Raw genomic sequence first — 18,864 nt, 5'->3', positions numbered from 1 at the left:
CTCCCAGACTCAAGCAATCCTCCCACCTCAGCAGCCTACAGAGTAGCTGGGACTACAGGCAGATGCCACTACGCCTGGTTACAAATTTTTTGTAGAGATAGGGGTTTTGCTCTGTTGCCCAGGCTGGTCTTGATTAGCAACCAAGTAGGCAGTGCACTGACCGTTTCTCAGGTGAGGAATAGAGCCAGGGAAGCAATTGGTTTTCATTAGACAAAGTGAACCGAGCACCTGAGACACTGACATAGCTCCCTGAACCTCCTGGAGCCATTCTCTCCAAGGCTGGAGATCCAGTGAACTCTCCTGGGAGGTGAGGCTCCTTGTGACATTGTCTGACCTGGCAGCAAATGACACCAGTTTAACCATTGGTTGAGAATATGGCCTGTGGAGCCAGATGGCCTGGATTGGATTCTGTCTTTGCCAACCATCTAACCCTGGGGCAGTATTTAACTCCTATTAGCTTCAATGTCTCCATCTGTAAAATAGGGAGAATAATAGTCTCTGGCCTAAAGGGTTATTGGAAAAATTAAATGAGTTAAAGAATTTAAGGCCAGGCACGGTGGCTCATGCCTGTAATCCCAACACTTTGGGAGGCCAAGGCAGGTGGATCAGGAGGTCAGGAGTTCAAGATAAGCCTGGCCAATATGGTGAAATCCCATCTCTACTAAAAAAAAAAAAAAAAAAAAAAAAAAAATACAAAAATTAGCCAGGCATAGTGGCGTGTGCCTGTAGTCCCAGCTGCTCAGGAGGCTGAGGCAGAAGAATCGCTTGAACCCAGGAGGTGAAGATTGCAGTAAGCCGAGATCGTGCCACTTCACTCCAGCCTGGTGACAGTGTGAAACTCCGTCTCAAAAAAAAAAAAAAGAGAGAGAGAGAGAAAAAAGAAAAAAAGAATTCAAAACCCTTAGAATAGCTCCTGGCACACAGGAAGCACTATGTGCTCAGCTATTACTTTTATTATTATCACCCATGGGTGTTTGAACTTTTTGGAGGGAAAGAAGGAATGCACCTGCCACTCAGTGTCCTCCTTCATTTTCACTCTGTGCTTCCTGTGGTGTCATCACCCAAAGCGAAACTGACCATCACAGTCAGGGTCCTCTGTAAAACAAGTGGGAAAGGGAATGTAACCCTAACTGCAGTGTTAATCATCTCATACTAAGGGCTTTCCACATGCCAGACCCTGCGTGAATCCCTTTACATGTAACATGTGTTAGACCTTCACAACAACCCCAATAGGCACGTACGATCAGAAAGATCTCCATTTTACAGACATTGAGGACTTGAGGCTCACAAAAGTGAACTTGCCCGCATTTACCAAAGGATCTCGGCGTCAGTTCCGAGAGCTGCCACCAGGTGGCAGTGCCCATCCACTTTCCAAATGAGCAGTCTGGCGGGAACACACTAGGAAAGGGTCGTCCTGCAAATGTTTAATGAACGCCAACTGTGTACCTGGTACTGTTCTAGGCTCTGAGGATTCATGCAAATAAACCAGGCAGGGGAGAGGGGGAACACTGCCTTTATGGTTCTTCCCTTCCATTTTCCTTTGACTATAATAAAAGGTATCCCAGAGAGACTTGCCCAAGGGGGATGTGGCCTAACCAAGACCGGAACTGGGAGGCTGGAGGCTCGCGGGAAGCAATGGGAGTATCTGGAAGGCTACGGTCCCCAAAGATCAAAGACTGAAACTATTCCCAGAGGGCAGTGTTCTTCTGTATCCCACCTTCCTGCAGCCCCTGGGAGAGAGGAGCAGGGGTCTCTCCTCTTACTATGGTGTCTTATGTGGCTGGGAGGGTTGTGACGACGAGCGGCGGGGTGGGGGGGAGGCGGGGAACCGCGGAGTGGGGAAGGAAATCTCACCCTGATAATCTGGAGTGCGGGGAAGGGATGCTGCTCAAAGGTCTGTTTCTGGCTTTGTGGGGGCCACCTGAAACTGCCCGGGTTTGCTGGTCCGAAGGTCACCCAGGTAACCAGCCCTATATGGGGTGCCGGAGCACAGCTCCCAAGCCTGGGCGAGGCATTGCCGACCTCGGAGAGGCCAGTGGACTAGGACGGGATGAGGGGGACTCAGTGCCCAGGTGGAAGGCTACCCCGGACCCCTCCTTCAAGCAGGTCCCACGGCCGCCCCGCAGACACGCGTCCGGGCTGTGCCCTGAGCGCCTGCAGAGCGCACGGCCAGTGGCCCAGGCCGCTGAGTGCGTGCGCCCTGAAGGGCTGTGAACGTGTGCGTACGTGGGTGATGTGTGCGGTAGGGGTGGTGGCGATCCTGCGTAGGGACCCACGTGAGGGGTGCCCCATGTGGACGTGCGTTTGAAGGGGCCGAGGACGCGGGTGTTGGGCTCAGTGTGCGTTAGGGGACAAGGACACCTGGGAGGTGGGTACAGAGGAGAGAGAAGAGGGAACCTGCTTCGAGGAGGCCTAACGGTGTGTGTGTACGCCTAGGTATACACTGGGGCATTGGTGACTTTGGAAGACACTCGGCGGGATTGATCCTCTCCGCGTCCTGGACCCGGTGCTGGTGTGTTTCGGGGAAGTTACTGCTTATGAACCCACTTTGGAGCGTGGCCTGTGCGCAGGAAGGCTCCTGCACTGGGACCCCTCCGTACCCCTCGGTCGCGGTCCCCCTCGGTAAGTGTATTGGCTGGAGGGGGGTGTTCCTGCAAATGGATCTACCCAGGAGAGTTGCAGGCTCGTCTGGACTGTTTATGGGCGCACTGTGGTTGTGGGGGGAATGTCCCCGAATTGGGGACACGGGAGGTGGGGGCGATCGTCTCAGCGATCCGCGCTAGAAGCCACAAGCTTGGGCCCCGGGGGTGCAGGCAGGCGGCGCCTAGCCCCGCGCGGAACCACTGCTGGGGTTTGGGGGGACGGGGGTGGGGAGCGGAGGCCCGGGGGCGGGGCCGGCCGGGGGCGGGGGCGGGGGCGGGGCCGCGGCCGCTGCTGCAGCGCGGGCCGGGCCTGGGGGCGCCTCGCGCGGCAGCAGCTCTAGCAGGCGCTGCAGTGAAGCTGGACCCGCAGGCCGGCGTGTGTGTAGTGGGGGCCGCGGCCGTACTGCAGAGATGTGACTCGGGCCGAAGGCCAGCGGGAGCGTCGGTGCTGCGGGGCCGCAGGGGTCGGTGAGTGGGAGCCGTGGATGCGGTGGAGGACACAGTGGGGACCCCAGAAACTTTTCCTGCCATGGATTTGGGAGGATGCGGGGGTCCGCTTCTTGTGTTTTCGTAAGCGCCCCCTCCACCCCCAGCCAGGGAGTTCATTGCTAGGGGAGATGCGGGATCTGGGCGAGAGGAACCCGGTGCCATGGGAGCGGAGCCGTAGAGGGCGGGGCGGGGGAGGGGAGGGGCTGGGGACCTTTACTCGGGAAGGAGGACTGTGCCTGAACCCGGTAGAGATCCAAGTCTCCCAGGAGGGTCTCGGGCCGACCACAGGTGAACGGCAGCTGAGATCATAAAGAAGCCCAGCCATGTCCTAGTGACTCCTCGTGTGTGAGGAGCTGCGGGCTGGACCTGGAGTCGCGTGGGGGGCTGACCGCGGACAGGGCAGACGCAGCCAGGGGTGCAAGGGCTGGACTCTGGGGGAGAACAGCGGCACCTGTCGCGGGGACTGGGGGCCAAGCCCGCAGCCGGTAGTGAGTGCGCATTACTCAGCAAGGGGAGGGGGAACACCGCGGGAGGAGGCGGGGAGAGGGCAGAGCTGAGACCTGGGCTGGGGACGAATGACAGGGAGGAGTGGGAAGGAGGGGGCGACTGCATACAATGGCGCGGGGTGGGCGGAATGGCGTTTCCCTTCCAGACTGCGGGCACTGAGACCTCTGGGAGAGGCGGCTAGGCTGGGGGTAAGGACTAGACCTGTGTTCTGCCCCCTCTCCTTGGGGAACACAGGCTTCCAGCCCTACGAGGACCCCACACATCCCGGGGTCCCCAGCACTTGGGCCAAAAAGGGAGCGCACGGGAGGAGCCTGCACCCGCCTTGGCCCCGGGGGTAGCTGATTAGGCAGCCCGGGAGGGGACCACCGACCTTGCCCCAGAAGTCTCCCCTTTGCAGCGGGTTCACTCCTCCGTCCTTGCTTGGTCACACCCAGGCCTAGCCAGTCCCCGCTTTCACGTCCCCCTTTCGCTAAGGGGGCGGCTCCTTGGAGCGCGGACAAAGGCCCCTGGAGTGTGGCGGGCAGCGGAGTCCCCGCCTGGGGCCCCAGCCCACGCGCCACATTTGCCGCCCAACTGCACCAGGCCGGGGGGCACCTGAACAGAGCCCAGAAAGCTCTGGGGGAGCCCGCAAAGACAAGAGCAGTGGGGGAGGGATCTGGCACAAAAACCCTGGCACTTCAGCCAAGGAACCTTCTTAATTCAGAAGTTTCTTCGGTGAGGACACGGGGCTTGCAGAGGATTCAGGCTCTGAGTTACACTGCATGCAAATGAAATGTAAATAGAATGCAAATTGGCATCTGTCGTTTGGAAACCCTCCCGGCCAGTTTGGTATCTTAAGACTGTGGAGTGAACAGTTTTCTCTCTGCTCCCTGCTCTAAGTCTGGAAAGGGGTCAACTAAGTTGGGAAGGGAAGGAGATTCCAGGGGGAAGGAGCAGCCATTTGGGGCACAGGCAGCAAGACAGGCAGTTTTGTTAGAAAGATAAACTCAGAATCTTCACTGGATTAGTATGGTATTTCAAGACGTGCCAGGCACAGAACTGGGTGCCTAGACACTGCCTTGTATGAAACGGACAAAACCGCCGCTCTCCCGGAGCTGGGGAGGTGAGTGGACAAACACTAAACAAACCCATAGCAAATGGATCTGAAATCCGATTGGGATAAGGACGGCCAGAAAATAAGATGGGGTGATGTAAAAGAAGGTGACAGGGGTGTATGTAGCTGAGGAGACTGTTGGGGGAGTGACGTTTGAGTGGAGCCCAGCTAGAGGCGGGGCCGTCGCTGGGAGGTCTTGGGGGAGACTGATCCTGGAGGAAGGCACTGTGAGTGCAAAAGCCTGGAGGTGGGAATGAGCTTAGAGGAACTGAACAAAGGCCATTGTGGCTGAAGTGGTAGGCAGATTTGGGGGTGGCGATAGGGGAATGGTAGGGACCAGCCAGGTCACAATATTTTGGGCCATGGAAAGGAGTTTAGGGTTTATTCTGTTTGGACCAGTGAACCTTTGGAGGGTTTTGAGCAGGAGGCCATGGGATCTGATTTGTAGATGCTCCCCTGATGTCCACAAAGAGATGGAAAATAGCCCAGTTTCCAATCTGCCCATGGGGATAAAGAGACGCTGGGAGCCTCCAAGGGGCTCTGTCCAGCCTTGGGGGACCACTTTAAGCCTGGCCAGCCACTGCAAGCCAACTGGAGGAGCAGCTCAGGCTTTAAAATCCACTCCCTACTTAGAAGTAGTTTTTATCCACCCTAACCGAGCCACCCAGAGCCCCACAGCCCCATAAGCACTTTCTCGCATAGCTTCCTGGGGGTTCCGAGTTAGTCACATTTTCTCCTCGGAATTACAGCCTGAGAGGAACCCACCATCGTGGATTGGGCAGCCAAGGATGCAATTTGCATTTAAATGATTGCTTTTATTTACAGGACTGGAGCTGTTTTGCATATTCATGGATCACAGAGCTTGTATTCTTGCAACCCTGTTTACTAACCTAGGAGGATTCTGTAATTTGAGAGCCGTCAAATTTGCCAGTGGTCTAGTCAGTAATGGGAAAGGAAGATTAGGAGATCCTGTAACTTGGAAAAGATAGAGGGTGAGAACTGCGGGTCTGGGAAAGAGCTTAAAGTCAGGAAACCTTGTAACTGTTTAATCCTGCAGAGCAGGAAATGGAGTGAGCTGGGACTGAGTGTGATGCTGAGGGGCTTGGGGAGACGGGCTCTGCAGCTCCATCCTGGGCCTCTGCCAGACATGGAGGGTTCAGAACAGGGATGCAGCGGAAAGGCCTTGAGGTCAGGAGCTGGGAGAAATGGGTTCTAGTCCCAGGCTGGCCTGTAAATTCCAGTAAGCCTCTGGCGAGTTCTTCTGACCTCTCTGCCTTCATTGTCCTAACAGGAAATTGAGAATCATGCTTGTCTTTTCTTTTTTGAGACAGAGTTTAACTTTCTGTCCCCCAGGCTGGAGTGCAGTGGCACAAACTCCGCTCACTGCAAACTCCACCTCCTGGGTTGAAGAGATTCTCCTGCCTCAGCCTCCTGAGTAGCTGGGATTACAGGTGTGCACCACCACGCCTGGCTAATTTTTGTCTTTATAATAGAGACAGGGTTTCACCATGTTGCCCAGACTGGTCACGAACTCCTGTCCTCAAGTGATCTGCCCACCTCAGCCTCCCAAAGTGCTGGCATTACAGGCGTGAGACACCACGCCCAGCCGTGATTGTCTTTTTAACAAGTAATTCACTAAAAAGCTGTTGCTTCCTCTGTGTCGGGCACCAACCTGACTTTTCTTATTTTATTTTATTTATAATAGAGACAGTCTTCCTATGTTGCCCAGGCTGGTCTTGAACTTCCTGTCCCAAGCAATCTCCCGCCTCCCATAGTGCTGGGATTATACGCATGAGCCATCAAGCCAGGCCTAAACTGAGTATTTTTCATGTACTTTTCACCAGCCTTGTAAGAGGGCGCTATCATTATCCCCGTTTTACAGATGAAGAGACTGAGGTTCAGAGAGGTTAAGTAATGCCCAGTGTCACACAGTTCTGTCTGACTCCCCTCTTCTGGCCTACTTCCCACTGAGGCCTTTCAGTCCGATGGGAGTGTAAACTGTGTACCTGTATTCATATGGGTACTGGGTACTGGGTATATGCGCAGGGCTAGGAAATCCACCCCCATCCCTACTGCTCATTTTGTCTTTCCCTTCTGTGTTCCGGTACCTACCGCGATCCTAGAGAAGGTGGGTTAAGATGCCTCTAACCTGCTAGACACTGGGAGGGGACATGGCTGAGGTCAAGGGAACCCAGGGTAGAGCCTCGCTGGTAGTAGCTGGAGCAAGGCCAGTAAGAATGTTCTAGAACGGTTTTGTACATTTCATGTCTCCTTTCCCGAGGGTGAACGGGAAAATGGGGATGCTGGTTCCCAAGAGAATGGCTGATGTCTGGTCTCCAGGTGTCTGGGCTCTATGAGAGAGACGCCTGGTTTCAGAGCACCCCAAGGTCCTCTGCCCTGGGTTCTTCCTCCACAGCGAGGCTCCCACTTAGAGCACCTGCTGCTGGTGCTGGGAGTCCCCAGGGCCAACCACCCCTAAAGGCGTCTCCCCTTCACACCACCTCAGGGAGCGCTTTGGTCGGTGTGTGATGGGGAAAGCTAGGAGCCGGCAGTGAACAAACGATCAACCTCATTACAACACATTCTTTTCTTTTTAAATTTTATTTTATTTTATTTATAACAGAGACAGAGTCTTGCTATGTTACCCAGGCTGGTCTTGAACTCCTGGCCTCAAGCAGTCTCCCACCTTGGCCTCCCAGAGTGCTGGGATTACTTGAGCTTGGAAGCCAGCAGTGGACAAACACCTAGGCGAGCCACCTCATTACAACACCATTTCCATGGCAACCGCTCGTTCTAGAAAAATCCATTTCAGAAGAGCTCAGCACCTCAGACGAGGGAGCATTTGCCAATCTTTTTTGTCTATGTATTTATTTCCTTTTATTATTATTATATTTTGATCAGGGTCTTACGCTGTCACTTAGGCTGGAGTGAAGTGACTGGATCACGGCTCACTGCAGCCTCAAACTCTTGGGCTCAAGTGATCCTCCCACCTTAGCCTCCTGAGTAGCTGGGATTACAGTCACATGCCACCTAATATTTGTATTTTTGTAGAGACGGGGTTTCACCATGTTGCCCAGGCTGGCGTCCAACTCCTGGGCTGAAGCGATTTGCCTGCCTTGGGCCTCCCAAAGTGCTGTGATTGCAGGTGTGAGCCACCACGCCTGGCCTTTTTTATTTATTTAATAGACACCTTATATAAAGTACTTACCCCATTAACGACTGTCCTAAACCCTAATTATTTTAACCCTCACCATCACCCCATGGAGTGGACACTGTTACCACCTTTGTTTTACAGATGAGGCACCTTATAGCAGCTGCCGAGAGTCACAAGGTGCTAGCAGGTGGCGTGGGGACATTGTCAGAAACGGGGAGGTCTGATTTGCTAAGTTCACTCCGAGGTATGGCCTTGGTGTAGCCTCTGGGCAGGCCTTTTTTTCCTTCTCATGCAAGGAATTCTGCCCACCTGCGTTCTGGTCTCTGTAGGCCCCAGCACGTGGAGAGATAGAGTATGCTGTTCCTCCACCTGCTAGCTGCATCCGGCCCCTCTGCAGAGTGCGTGTGTGTGTGTGTGTGTGAGAGAGAGAGACAGACAGAGAGAGGAGAGAGAGAGAGATGCAGTATATTTGAGAGCATCTGAGTGAGTCACATTTCTAGGAGCCTGGCTGGCAGCAGAGGTAATTAGTATGTGAGCTGAGTCTTGTGCGTTCGTTCACATTTATTCATTACTCCTTTTGAGAAGCACACGCCTGCATCCCACGGGTTTGTTGCCATATATTCATCCCGTCCCAATCAGCCCTGCCTCGAGGCTGACTCGAAACCTCTAATCTGGTATTGTTCCTTTTGGGGCTTCTGGAGAGCTGCCCAGCTCTCAGGGTTGGGAGGCACCAGGTGGCTAATTTAGCAGGATGGGGGCTTACCTGCCAGGGGGCACAGCGGATCATGGGCATTGCCTGCCTTCTCTTGGGCTGAGGTGGGGAGGTGAAGGAGCTGGGGTCCTGGGTTCCAGCTCTCACTGCTGTCTGTGTCCTTGTGAATCCAGCCTCAGTACAGCCCAGCATCTCCTGCAGCGCTTGTGGAAGCACTGGAGGCTGGACCCACTCCCTGAGAATCTGCGTTTCTAATGAGCCCCAGGGTGATGCTGCTGCTCTTGCCAGCCCAAGAACCAAACTTTGACGTAAACCTCTCAGACCCTCAGTTTCCTCCTCTGTAAATGAGAATGCGAACACCCGCCCTTTTGGGGTGATGTGAGGTTTGGAGATCACATTTATCCATTCAGCAACTGGATTGTGAGCACTGCCCATGTGCCAGGCATGGGGGAATTGGTGCAGAACAAGACAGACAAGGTCCTGGGCCTGGGGTAGGGGTTGAGGGAGGAGGGGAGTGGTGAGGAACAGACCAAAAGAGTAATACAAATAAAATAATCCTGGTGTGGTGGCTCAGGTCTGTAATCCCAGCACTTTGGGAGGCCGGGGCGGGCAGATCACTTGAGGTCAGGAGTTCGAGACCAGCCTGGCCAACATGGCAAAACCTCATCTCTACCAAAATACAAAAATTAGCTGGGTGCCTATGATCCCAGCTACCTGGGAGGCTGAGGCAGGAGAATCACTTGAGCCCAGGAGGTGGAGGTTGCAGTGAGCCGAGATTGCGCTGCTGCACTCCAATCTGGGCGACAGAGCAAGACTCTGTCTCAAAAAAATAAAATAAAATAATTGAAAATTGAGGTACACGCTACAAAGACAACAATCAAAAGTATTGACAAGGACAGGGAGTATCTACTTAAAAAAAAACAGAGTCTCACTCTGTTGCCCAGGCTGGAGTGCAGTGATGCGATCTTGGCTCACTGCAACCTCCACCCCTCCACCTCCTGGGTTCAAGCCATTCTTCTGCCTCAGCTTCTCAAGTAGCTGGGGTCACAGGCACATGCTACCAACCCTGGCTAATTTTTATATTTTTAGTAGAAACAAGGTTTCACCATGTTGGCCAGACTGGTCTGGAACTCCTGACCCTAAGTGATCCGCCTGCCTCAGCCTCCCAGAGTGCTGGGATTACGGGCGTCAGCCACCGCGCCAGGTCAGGGAGAATCTACTTTTATTGACTTGCCAGCCAAACACTCAGCAATGATACTTCTAGGACTTCAGTGTGTAGCAAAAGCCCAGTACAACTGCTTGCTTCCTGCTGTCACCTCTTTGTAGCTGCGTGACCTTGGACAAGCCTGCTGACCTCCCTGTAGCAGGTTTTATCTCCTGTAAAATGGAGACAGAAATAGTACTTACCTTATAGAATTATAATGTGGACCATTAGGTATTCATATACGTGAAGTACACGGAGTGCCAGCTCTCCAGCACTGTAAGGGTTAACTAGTTATTGTTGCTGTCACTTTGGCTGCAATAGGCAACTCTGGGGGGGCATTTATGAATCCCCCAGAAATCCTAGATGAGCTGCCTTAGCTTCGGTGTGTGAGGCAGTGTGCCACACCCCTCCCCAACCATCCTGGGCACTGTTCTATGGAGTGGGGTGGCTGTCACCTCATGGGCAGCCTTGGCAATGATAATAACCCACTTAAGACAAATGGTGCCATCCATTGCATCTATATGCTCAGATGTTGGGTAGGGAGGACTTCCTGGAAGAAGGGGGCCATAAGATGTGGGAAGAATACTAGAACTTCTTTGTTGGCAAGGGATAGAAACCCAGCTCAAACTGGCTTAATCCAAAAAAAGGGAGCAGGGGGTACTAGGGGGAGTTAATTAGCTGCTGGAACTGCAAACACCAGGCTGCCTTCAGGCATGGATGAATCCAGCCGTTCAGTGTTAGGACATTGCCCATCCCATAGGTGTTTCCTCTGGGACAGCTTTACTCTCAGACAGGTTCTCGCTCCATGATGGCAAACGTGTTCTCCAGCTGCCGGCCTCCATCCTCGTAGTTTTTCAACCCCAGCAGAAAGGGAAGACCTCTTTCCAGTGAGTGCTAGAACGATCCAAAAGCTGATTCCCATGGGTCTGGCTCAGGCCACGTGCCTGTCCATGGGTCACTCACTGTGGCTTAGGGTAGCACAAATGCTCTGATTGGCCAGGCCTGGGACAGATGCCCATCCTGGGAGCTCAGATACAAGGTAGCTCTCTCTCCAAGGGAAAATCAGGTACTCTTTCCAGAAGTGGGAGAACCGGATGCTGGACAGCAAAAACAACAGCTGTTCCGGAAGACAGAGAGTTCCACCCTCAGAGATGAAAACAGAAAGCAAGAGTGTATCCACTTCCCATGTCAGAGAGGAGTCAGGAGCTGGAGACCTGGGCCAGGGCCATAGAGCTCTGCACCATTTCAGAAGCTTGGTTGCCATCTTGGTGTTGGCACGCTCCGCACAGGTTTTCTGCTGTGGCTGCACGGCTGGGCAGGAAGTGGGAGGAGCCGGAGAAACCAAAGTCCCAATTTGCGCCAGGCCTGGAAAAGAGATCCCCCTCCGAGAGTGAATGCAAACAGTTTAAGGAGGCCATGTTCTTGGCCAGGCACGGTGGCTCACGCCTGTAATCCCAGCACTTTGGGAGGCAGAGGCAGGTGGACCATGAGATCAGAAGTTCAAGACCAGCCTGGCCAAGATGGTGAAACCCCATCTCTAATAAAAATACAAACATTAGCCGGGCATGGTGTCAGGCGCCTGTAATCCCAGCTACTCGGGAGGCTGAGACAGAGAATTGCTTGAACCCAGGAGGTGAAGGTTGCAGTGAGCGGAGATCGCGCCACTGCACTCCAGCCTGGGCAACAGAGCAGGAGTCCATTTCAAAAAAAAAAAAAAAAAAAGAACACATTCTTGCAAAGAGACGCAGGGTGCAGGCCTGCTGCTGAGGGGTCTGACTGGGTTCATGGCATCTTTCCCATCAACCCTGTCTTTAATTGCTCCACCTTGGCACAGTTAACCCATAGGCCGGATAATCCTTTCCGGCGGGAGCTGTCCTATTATCGGATGTCTAGTGGCGTTCCTGGTCTCTGAGATCCCCCATACCAATTGCATCTCCCTCCCTAGTTCTGACAACCAAAAATGTCTCTAGACATTTTCAAATGTCCCCTGGGGGTCCAAACTGCACCTGATTCGGAACTGCAGGCCTACAGGGGGAGGAAGGGTTGGGGACGGGGTAGTCATCAGGACTGAAAAGCACATTCCTGCCTGTCATCCTCACAGCCACCCTGGGGCTGGGTGGGATTAGAGAGGCTGCCTGGGGCATTGCTTGCTGAAACTTGCTGAGAAGTCTCTTCACTGAGCTGGCCATTGATGAGATATCTCAGGGAAATCCACTCTAGGCCCCCTCTACCAGGTCAGGGACTGATGGCATTTTGTTCTGACACCTCCAGTTCATAAATTCTGATCCCTCGTGGGCTTTTAGGAGCTTGTGACAAGCAGTTGTGTCTAGGCTGATGTTTCTCCAAAGGGTGATAGGTTGAAATGTGCCCAGTGGGTATGCAACATGGGTCACATCAATGAGTAATTTTATTTTATTTTTTATTTATGTATTTATTGAGACAGAGTCTTGCTCTGTTGCCCAGGCTGGAGTGCAGTCGCACAATCTCGGCTCACTGAAACCTCCCTCTGCCTCCCAGGTTCAAGCGATTCTTCTGCATCAGCCTCCCTAGTAGCTGGGACTACAGGCACGTGGCACCATGCCTGGTTAATTTCTTTTATTTTTAGTAGAGACGGGGTTTCACCATGTTGGCCAGGCTGGTCTTAAACTCCTGTGCGCCAGTGATCCTCTTGCCTCAGCCCCCCACACTGCTGGGATTATAGGCATGAGCCACTGTGCCCTCAATGAGCAGTTTTTAAATGTCTGGAGATAAGTACTTGAATGTGTTTATTAAGAGAGTTAATTCAAAAGTTAAGTAAATAACCGCCCAGATGACGTGTGGACAAAGCGTAAGTAGCTGCAGTGGCACGCCAGTGACCGACGTGGCAGGACCACGAATACGTGCTGGACTGCAGGCTGACAGTCAGTGCTTGGAGTCCGTCCTCACTCCTGCATGTCCCTGAGCAGGAGGCCGGCGCAGGATGCTGGCCGGATGTCTTCCATTCCGAGCCTGCCTCCTCTCATCAACAGGCAAAGGACGTGAGCCCAACAGCCTCAGGCACCTTTTCCTTCAGTAGTATCAATAATTTATGCCACTGGAAGGCCTCACAGCCAGGGCAGGATCTGAGATGCTCATAGGATCTCCATTACAGAGAGGTGGTCGATACTGCATTTACTTAGGGAAGCCCCAGGGACGCACTGGAGCCCCGGGAAGGCAGCTGGTTGCAACCCCACACATGAGCTGAGCTGGGGCAGTAAGGCTGGCTTGAGATGCCGGGAAACGAGCATCCAGCCAGCTGTGCAGGCTGTGGCTTTCCCAAAGACCAGGACCCCTTCAAAACCAGGAGCTGGTAGCCATGAGGTAGAGGATGGTCCTGACTAGGTTTCCCATTCATTCAGTATTTACTAAACATCTACTTCGTGCCAGGCGCTGTGTGTTGCACTTGAGTCTACACCAGTGGTTCTCGTCCAGGCGATTTTGCTACCCCAGGGGATATATGGCAGTGTCTAGAGACATTTTGAGTTGTCATAGTTGGAGGAGGGGACATGCTACCAGTATCCGGTGGGTAGAGCCCAGGGATGCGGCTAAACATCCTCCAGCGCACAGGACAGTCCCCCACGACAGAACGATCCAGCCCAAATGTCAGGCGTGCCAAGACTGAAGGAGCCTTGTCTGCCGGTGAACAAGAGAGACCGTGTCCCTGCCCTGCCACTTCTTGCAATGAAGGAAGTCAGGATGGGAGGACAGGAGGAAGGGAAGGGAGAAACAAAGTAAACGGGCAAAAAATGACCAGCGCGGTTAGACCAGAGGCTGTGGTGGAGAGGAGTGGGGTGTGACCTTGGCCAAGGTCCGAGCCACGGCATCAGAGCTGAGCTCAGCACAGGGAGGGGGAGTGGCCAGGCAGAGGGAGCAGATGGGCAAGGGGAGACTTGGGTTAGCCCAAGTCAGTGAGGCTGCTGTGTGGCGTCCGTATCCCGGCAAGAGAGAAGGCAGCAGGGAGAATTCTGCAGGTTTCCCAGGGAGAGACACACTCCGGGGAATCCTCCAGAGATGTTCTAGAGAGCGAGCGTGGGAGGTGAGGGAGAGACACAGCATGGAACCAAGGAAGACAGCTGCTTTTGTGTTCACTACATTTGAAATGCTGGCAGCCCAGCACTTTGGGAGGCTGAAGTGGGTGGATTACTTGAGGTCAGGAGTTCGAGACCAGCCTGGCCAACATGGCGAAACCTCTTTTCTACTAAAAATACAAAAAAAAAAAAATTAGCCAGGCATGGTGGCACACACCTGTAATCCCAGCTACTCAGGAAGCTGAGGCAGGAGAAGCGCTTGAACCTGGGGGGCAGAGGCTGTAGTGAGCAAAGATCGCACCCCTGCACTTCAGCCTGGACAACAGAGAGACTCTATCCCAAAAAAAAAAAAGAAAAAAAAGCAATGCTGTGAGTCTTTGGAGTGAGGTCGAATCCAGGAGTTGAGTTGTGTGACCTTGAGCAAAGGTTGTCACCTCCTGGAGACCCTGTATTGCCACATGTAAGATGGAGGTCCTAATAGGAGCTGTCTCACAGGGCATTGTGAGTACTAGATGCGTCTATTTCCTGGCCCGGGGTCAGTCGGCAGTAAATGTTAGCTGTTAGCCTTGAGAGGCTGAGACCAGGTAATGCGTGCTACTCATTCTCCCAGCACAGCACTTGGCCCGTGGCTGTCTCTTTAAAGTTTCATTTTTTCCCCTTATTTTTTGAGAGGTCAGACGTGGCACAGAGTATCAAATTAAAAGAATACAAAAGGGTACACAGAGAAGTTGGCCTCCTTCCCACCCTGTCCTCCAGCCACCAGCAAAGATGATTCATGGTTCTTCCCTGCACCCAGCCAAGGGTACAGATGGGACCCAAGCCCTCCCTGCCTGGAGAAACCGGCACTTTTTCCTCTGTGTGCAGAGGTGCTGTGCGCACTTGTAGGTTTGAAATGAGGCAGATCTTCTTAAGAAGTCAGGAGAGGGGGAGTCTTCTAGTGAATTGATCTTTGGTTCCCCCCAACCACCCCCCCCCTTGGCTTTTCTAGAATGTTCGTGGCATCAGAGAGAAAGATGAGAGCTCACCAGGTGCTCACCTTCCTCCTGCTCTTCGTGATCACCTCGGTGGCCTCTGAAAACGCCAGCACGTCCCGGGGCTGCGGGCTGGACCTCCTCCCTCAGTACGTGTCCCTGTGCGACCTGGACGCCATCTGGGGCATCGTGGTGGAGGCGGTGGCCGGGGCGGGCGCCCTGATCACACTGCTCCTGATGCTTATCCTCCTGGTGCGGCTGCCATTCATCAAGGAGAAGGAGAAGAAGAGCCCCGTGGGCCTCCACTTTCTCTTCCTTCTGGGGACCCTGGGCCTCTTTGGGCTGACGTTCGCCTTCATCATCCAGGAGGATGAGACCATCTGCTCTGTCCGCCGCTTTCTCTGGGGCGTCCTCTTTGCACTCTGCTTCTCCTGCCTGCTGAGCCAGGCATGGCGCGTGCGGAGGCTGGTGCGGCATGGCACAGGCCCTGCGGGCTGGCAGCTGGTGGGCCTGGCGCTGTGCCTCATGCTGGTGCAGGTCATCATTGCTGTGGAGTGGCTGGTACTCACCGTGCTGCGTGACACAAGGCCAGCCTGTGCCTACGAGCCCATGGACTTTGTGATGGCCCTCATCTACGACATGGTACTGCTTGTGGTCACCCTGGGGCTGGCCCTCTTCACGCTGTGTGGCAAATTCAAGAGGTGGAAGCTGAACGGGGCCTTCCTCCTCATCACGGCCTTCCTCTCTGTGCTCATCTGGGTGGCCTGGACCACCATGTACCTCTTCGGCAACGTCACGCTGCAGCAGGGAGATGCCTGGAACGACCCCACCTTGGCCATCACGCTGGCGGCCAGCGGCTGGGTCTTCGTCGTCTTCCACGCCATCCCTGAGATCCACTGCACCCTTCTCCCGGCCCTGCAGGAGAACACGCCCAACTACTTCGACACGTCGCAGCCCAGGATGCGGGAGACGGCCTTCGAGGAGGATGTGCAGCTGCCACGGGCCTATATGGAGAACAAGGCCTTCTCCATGGATGAACACAATGCAGGTAAAGTGGGCACTGCCCGGCTGGGTAAGGCCCAGGGATGTTCATCCCAAAAGACGCTCTTCTTCCTCTCCAGTGGGGATGGGCGGCCCCAGTGCCTGGGCAGTCCTAGCAGATCAGAGCCCACAAATGTTAGCTCCTATGCTGAAACTGACCCAGATGTGGGCTTGGGTTATTTGTTTGTTTGTTTGAGATGGCATTTCGCTCTTGTTGCCCAGGCTGTAGCACAATGGCACAACCGCGGTTCACTGCAACCTCTTTTCACTGAAACCTCCGCCTCCCGGGTTCAAGTGATTCTCCCGCCTCAGCCTCCCAAGTAGCTGGGATTACAGGCACCCGCCACCAGGCCTGGCTAATTTTTGTATTTTTAGTAGAGATGGGGTTTCACCATGTTGGCCAGGCTGGTCTTGAACTCCTGACCTGAGGTGATCCGCCCTCCTTAACCTCCCAAACTGCTGGGATTATAGGTATGAGCCACCATGCCCAGCAAGGTTTGGGTTTTGAGTTTTTTGTGTGTTTTTTTGGGTTTTTGTTTGTTTGTTTGTTTGTTTGTTTTAGATAGGATCTCGTTATGTTGCCCAGCTAAGTACAGTGGCATGATCATAGCTCACTGCAATCTGGAACTCCTAGGCTAAAGCAATCCTCCCACCTCAGCCTCCCAAGTAGCTGGGACTGCATGCATGCACTACCACGTCCAGCTGATTGTTTTATTTTTTTGTAGAGACAGTGTCTCATTATGTGATCCAGGCAGGTCTCAAACTCCTGCGCTCAAATGATCCTCCTACCTCAGCCTCCCAAAGCTCTGGCATGAGCCAATATGCCCAGCCTCAGATACAGGTTTCTGGCTTCTTTTGCAAAGCCGAATCTGGCATCACTGGTTCAACTTTTCCACCGGGCTGCATGGTCTGAAACTGACCTGAGCCCATGTGCACTGGAAGGACCTGCCTCCGGCCCCTCCTGGCATTGTGGCTGCCCTTTAGATGGGGATCCACTTGTCTGTTCACCGCACTCCCCACCACTCCCTACTGCTCCTGACCCAGCTGCTGTATAGCATAGTAACCTTAATTCCCTGGCTCCCCCAAAGCGTTCGAATCTACAACCCATGTGCTGGATGGATGTAGGGGGCTGCAAGAGGGATTGCTCCCATCCCCTTTCCTACCTCAGTCACCAGGAATATATTAATTTGGGCCCTGGAGGCAGATGTATGGGTTAAAATATTGCCTCTGCCACTTCCTAGGTGTGTGGCTTTGAGCAAATTATATTGCTTTTATGAGCCTCAGTTTTTCTCATCTGTGAAATAGAAATAGTAAGAGACTGTACCTCATAGAGCTGTTAGGAGAAGGAATGCAGTGAGTACCAAGCCCTCTTGGTACCTGGTATGCCCTCTGTGCATCTTACTGGGCTTCCCCTGAAAGGAGAATCTGAGATAAGGGCTCTGGTGCAGGTGGTTTACTGGGGAGGTGGTCCCTGCAAGGGAGAGGGCGGGGAGAATGAGACTGAGAAGGCGGAAGTGATAAAACAAGTACATTAATGAACCGGTTATCACCACAGGCAACAGGGGCTCAATCGCGCTGGGAATCCTCTAAGGACCTCTGTTGAATGAGCCTCAGAATTGGCCTGGGAAGGAAAGGGAGGCTGGGGCATCTGTCCACCAGCTCCCGTCTCCCAGTGTTATTTTGTTTCTGGTTTATGTTTTTGGTTTTTAGGGATTGAGTCTCTCTCTGTTGCCCAGGCTAGAGTGCAGTGGCACAATCACGGTTCACTGCAGCCCTGACCTCCCGGGCTCAAGCAGCCCTCCCACCTCAGCCTCCCCAGTAGCTAGGACCACAGGCACACACCGCCACACCCTGATAATTTATTGTTTCTTTTTGGTAGACACAGGGTCTCACTATGTTGTCTAGGGTGCTCTTGAATTCCTGAGCCCAAGTGATCCCCCCACCTCAGCTTCCCAAAGTGCTGGGATTACAGGCATGAGCCGCAGTGCTGGGCCTCCCAGCGTTATTAACATCCCCTATAATTCTGAAGACTGCAGTGAACAAGTATCATTGGCTCCAAGGCAGAAAAACAGATTTGCTGAGCACCTGAGATGGACACTGCTGCAGGAGGGTTCAGAAGTGAGGTCCTGCCTAGGGGATGTGGCACAGGAACCCAAATCCCCTGCTGTCGATACTTGAGAAGTATCTCCTAGAATCGTTACTTGAAGGGAGTCAGCCAGGGTCCCAGCACTTGAGATTGAATAAACTTGCCCTTTCTCGGTTCTTTGAAGATGCATCAGAGCTACAACATGAATAATAATAATAACTAGTATCGTCATCATTTGTTGAGCACTAACTGTGTGTCAGGCACTTTTTTTTTTCAGAGTCTTGCTCTGCTGTCCTGGCTGGAGTAGAGTACAATGGCATGTAATCTCAGCTCACTGCAACCTCTGCCTCCCAGGTTCAAGTGATTCTCCTGCCTCGGCCTCCCAAGTAGCTGGGATTACAGGTGTGTGTCACCACACCTGGCTAATTTTTGTATTTTTAGTAGAGACTGGGTTTCTCCATGTTGGCCAGGCTGGTCTTGAACTCCCAACCTCATGTGATCCACCTGCCTTGGCCTCCCAAAGTACTGGGATTACAGGTGTGAGCCACCATGCCCGGTCACTATTGGAAATCTTTGACTTGCATTAGCTCATTAATCCTCACAACCACCTAATGAGGTAGGTCTTGTTATTATCCCCATCTTACGGATGAATAAATGGAGGTTCTGAGAATTAAATGACTTGCCCGAGGACTTCAAATTGTCATGATTCCCTCTTCAGTGACGTTCATCCAGGGGCCTGGTGCATGAGCCATGCTCTCAGTAGCTGCCCGTCCCATCCAAGACCATCCACATCCCTCCTTCCCATTAGATGGACCCCCTCCCCTTGGCCAGACCGACAGGAGGGAACGCTAGTGGCCCCTCTACTAGATAGGGCTGGAAATCCCAATGTGGCCTTTATCAGATGCTCTTTCTCCTACCA

The 18,864-nt window shown here is 53.4% G+C and overlaps 1 protein-coding gene across 5 annotated transcripts in view; it reads left to right on the top strand.

Annotated features, from left to right (window-relative positions):
• Nucleotides 1-1,616: 1,616 nt before the first annotated feature.
• Nucleotides 1,617-18,864, top strand: part of GPRC5B (G protein-coupled receptor class C group 5 member B) — a 28,323-nt gene continuing 11,075 nt past the window's right edge. The window contains exons 1-3 of one of the 5 annotated variants that reach the window (XM_012464673.3): nucleotides 1,617-1,767; nucleotides 2,437-2,622; nucleotides 14,836-15,866. In XM_012464673.3, coding sequence (XP_012320096.1) covers nucleotides 14,837-15,866 — 1,030 coding nt within the window. In that variant the 5' untranslated portion in view covers nucleotides 1,617-1,767; nucleotides 2,437-2,622; nucleotide 14,836. Of the gene's footprint in view, nucleotides 1,768-1,832; nucleotides 1,961-2,436; nucleotides 2,623-2,983; nucleotides 3,111-3,363; nucleotides 3,420-4,283; nucleotides 4,741-14,835; nucleotides 15,867-18,864 lie in introns of those variants that run through there. The other 4 variants (XM_012464672.2, XM_021672318.2, XM_012464675.3 and 1 more) reach the window with 4 other exon arrangements.

Source organism: Aotus nancymaae, unplaced genomic scaffold (assembly GCF_030222135.1).
Source record: "Aotus nancymaae isolate 86718 unplaced genomic scaffold, 86718_ANA_hifiasm-v0.15.2.pri h1tg000049l, whole genome shotgun sequence".
Classification (NCBI taxonomy): domain Eukaryota; kingdom Metazoa; phylum Chordata; class Mammalia; order Primates; family Aotidae; genus Aotus; species Aotus nancymaae.
Note: the sequence above shows the minus strand (reverse complement) of the source record. Positions and strands in the feature narration are given on the sequence as shown.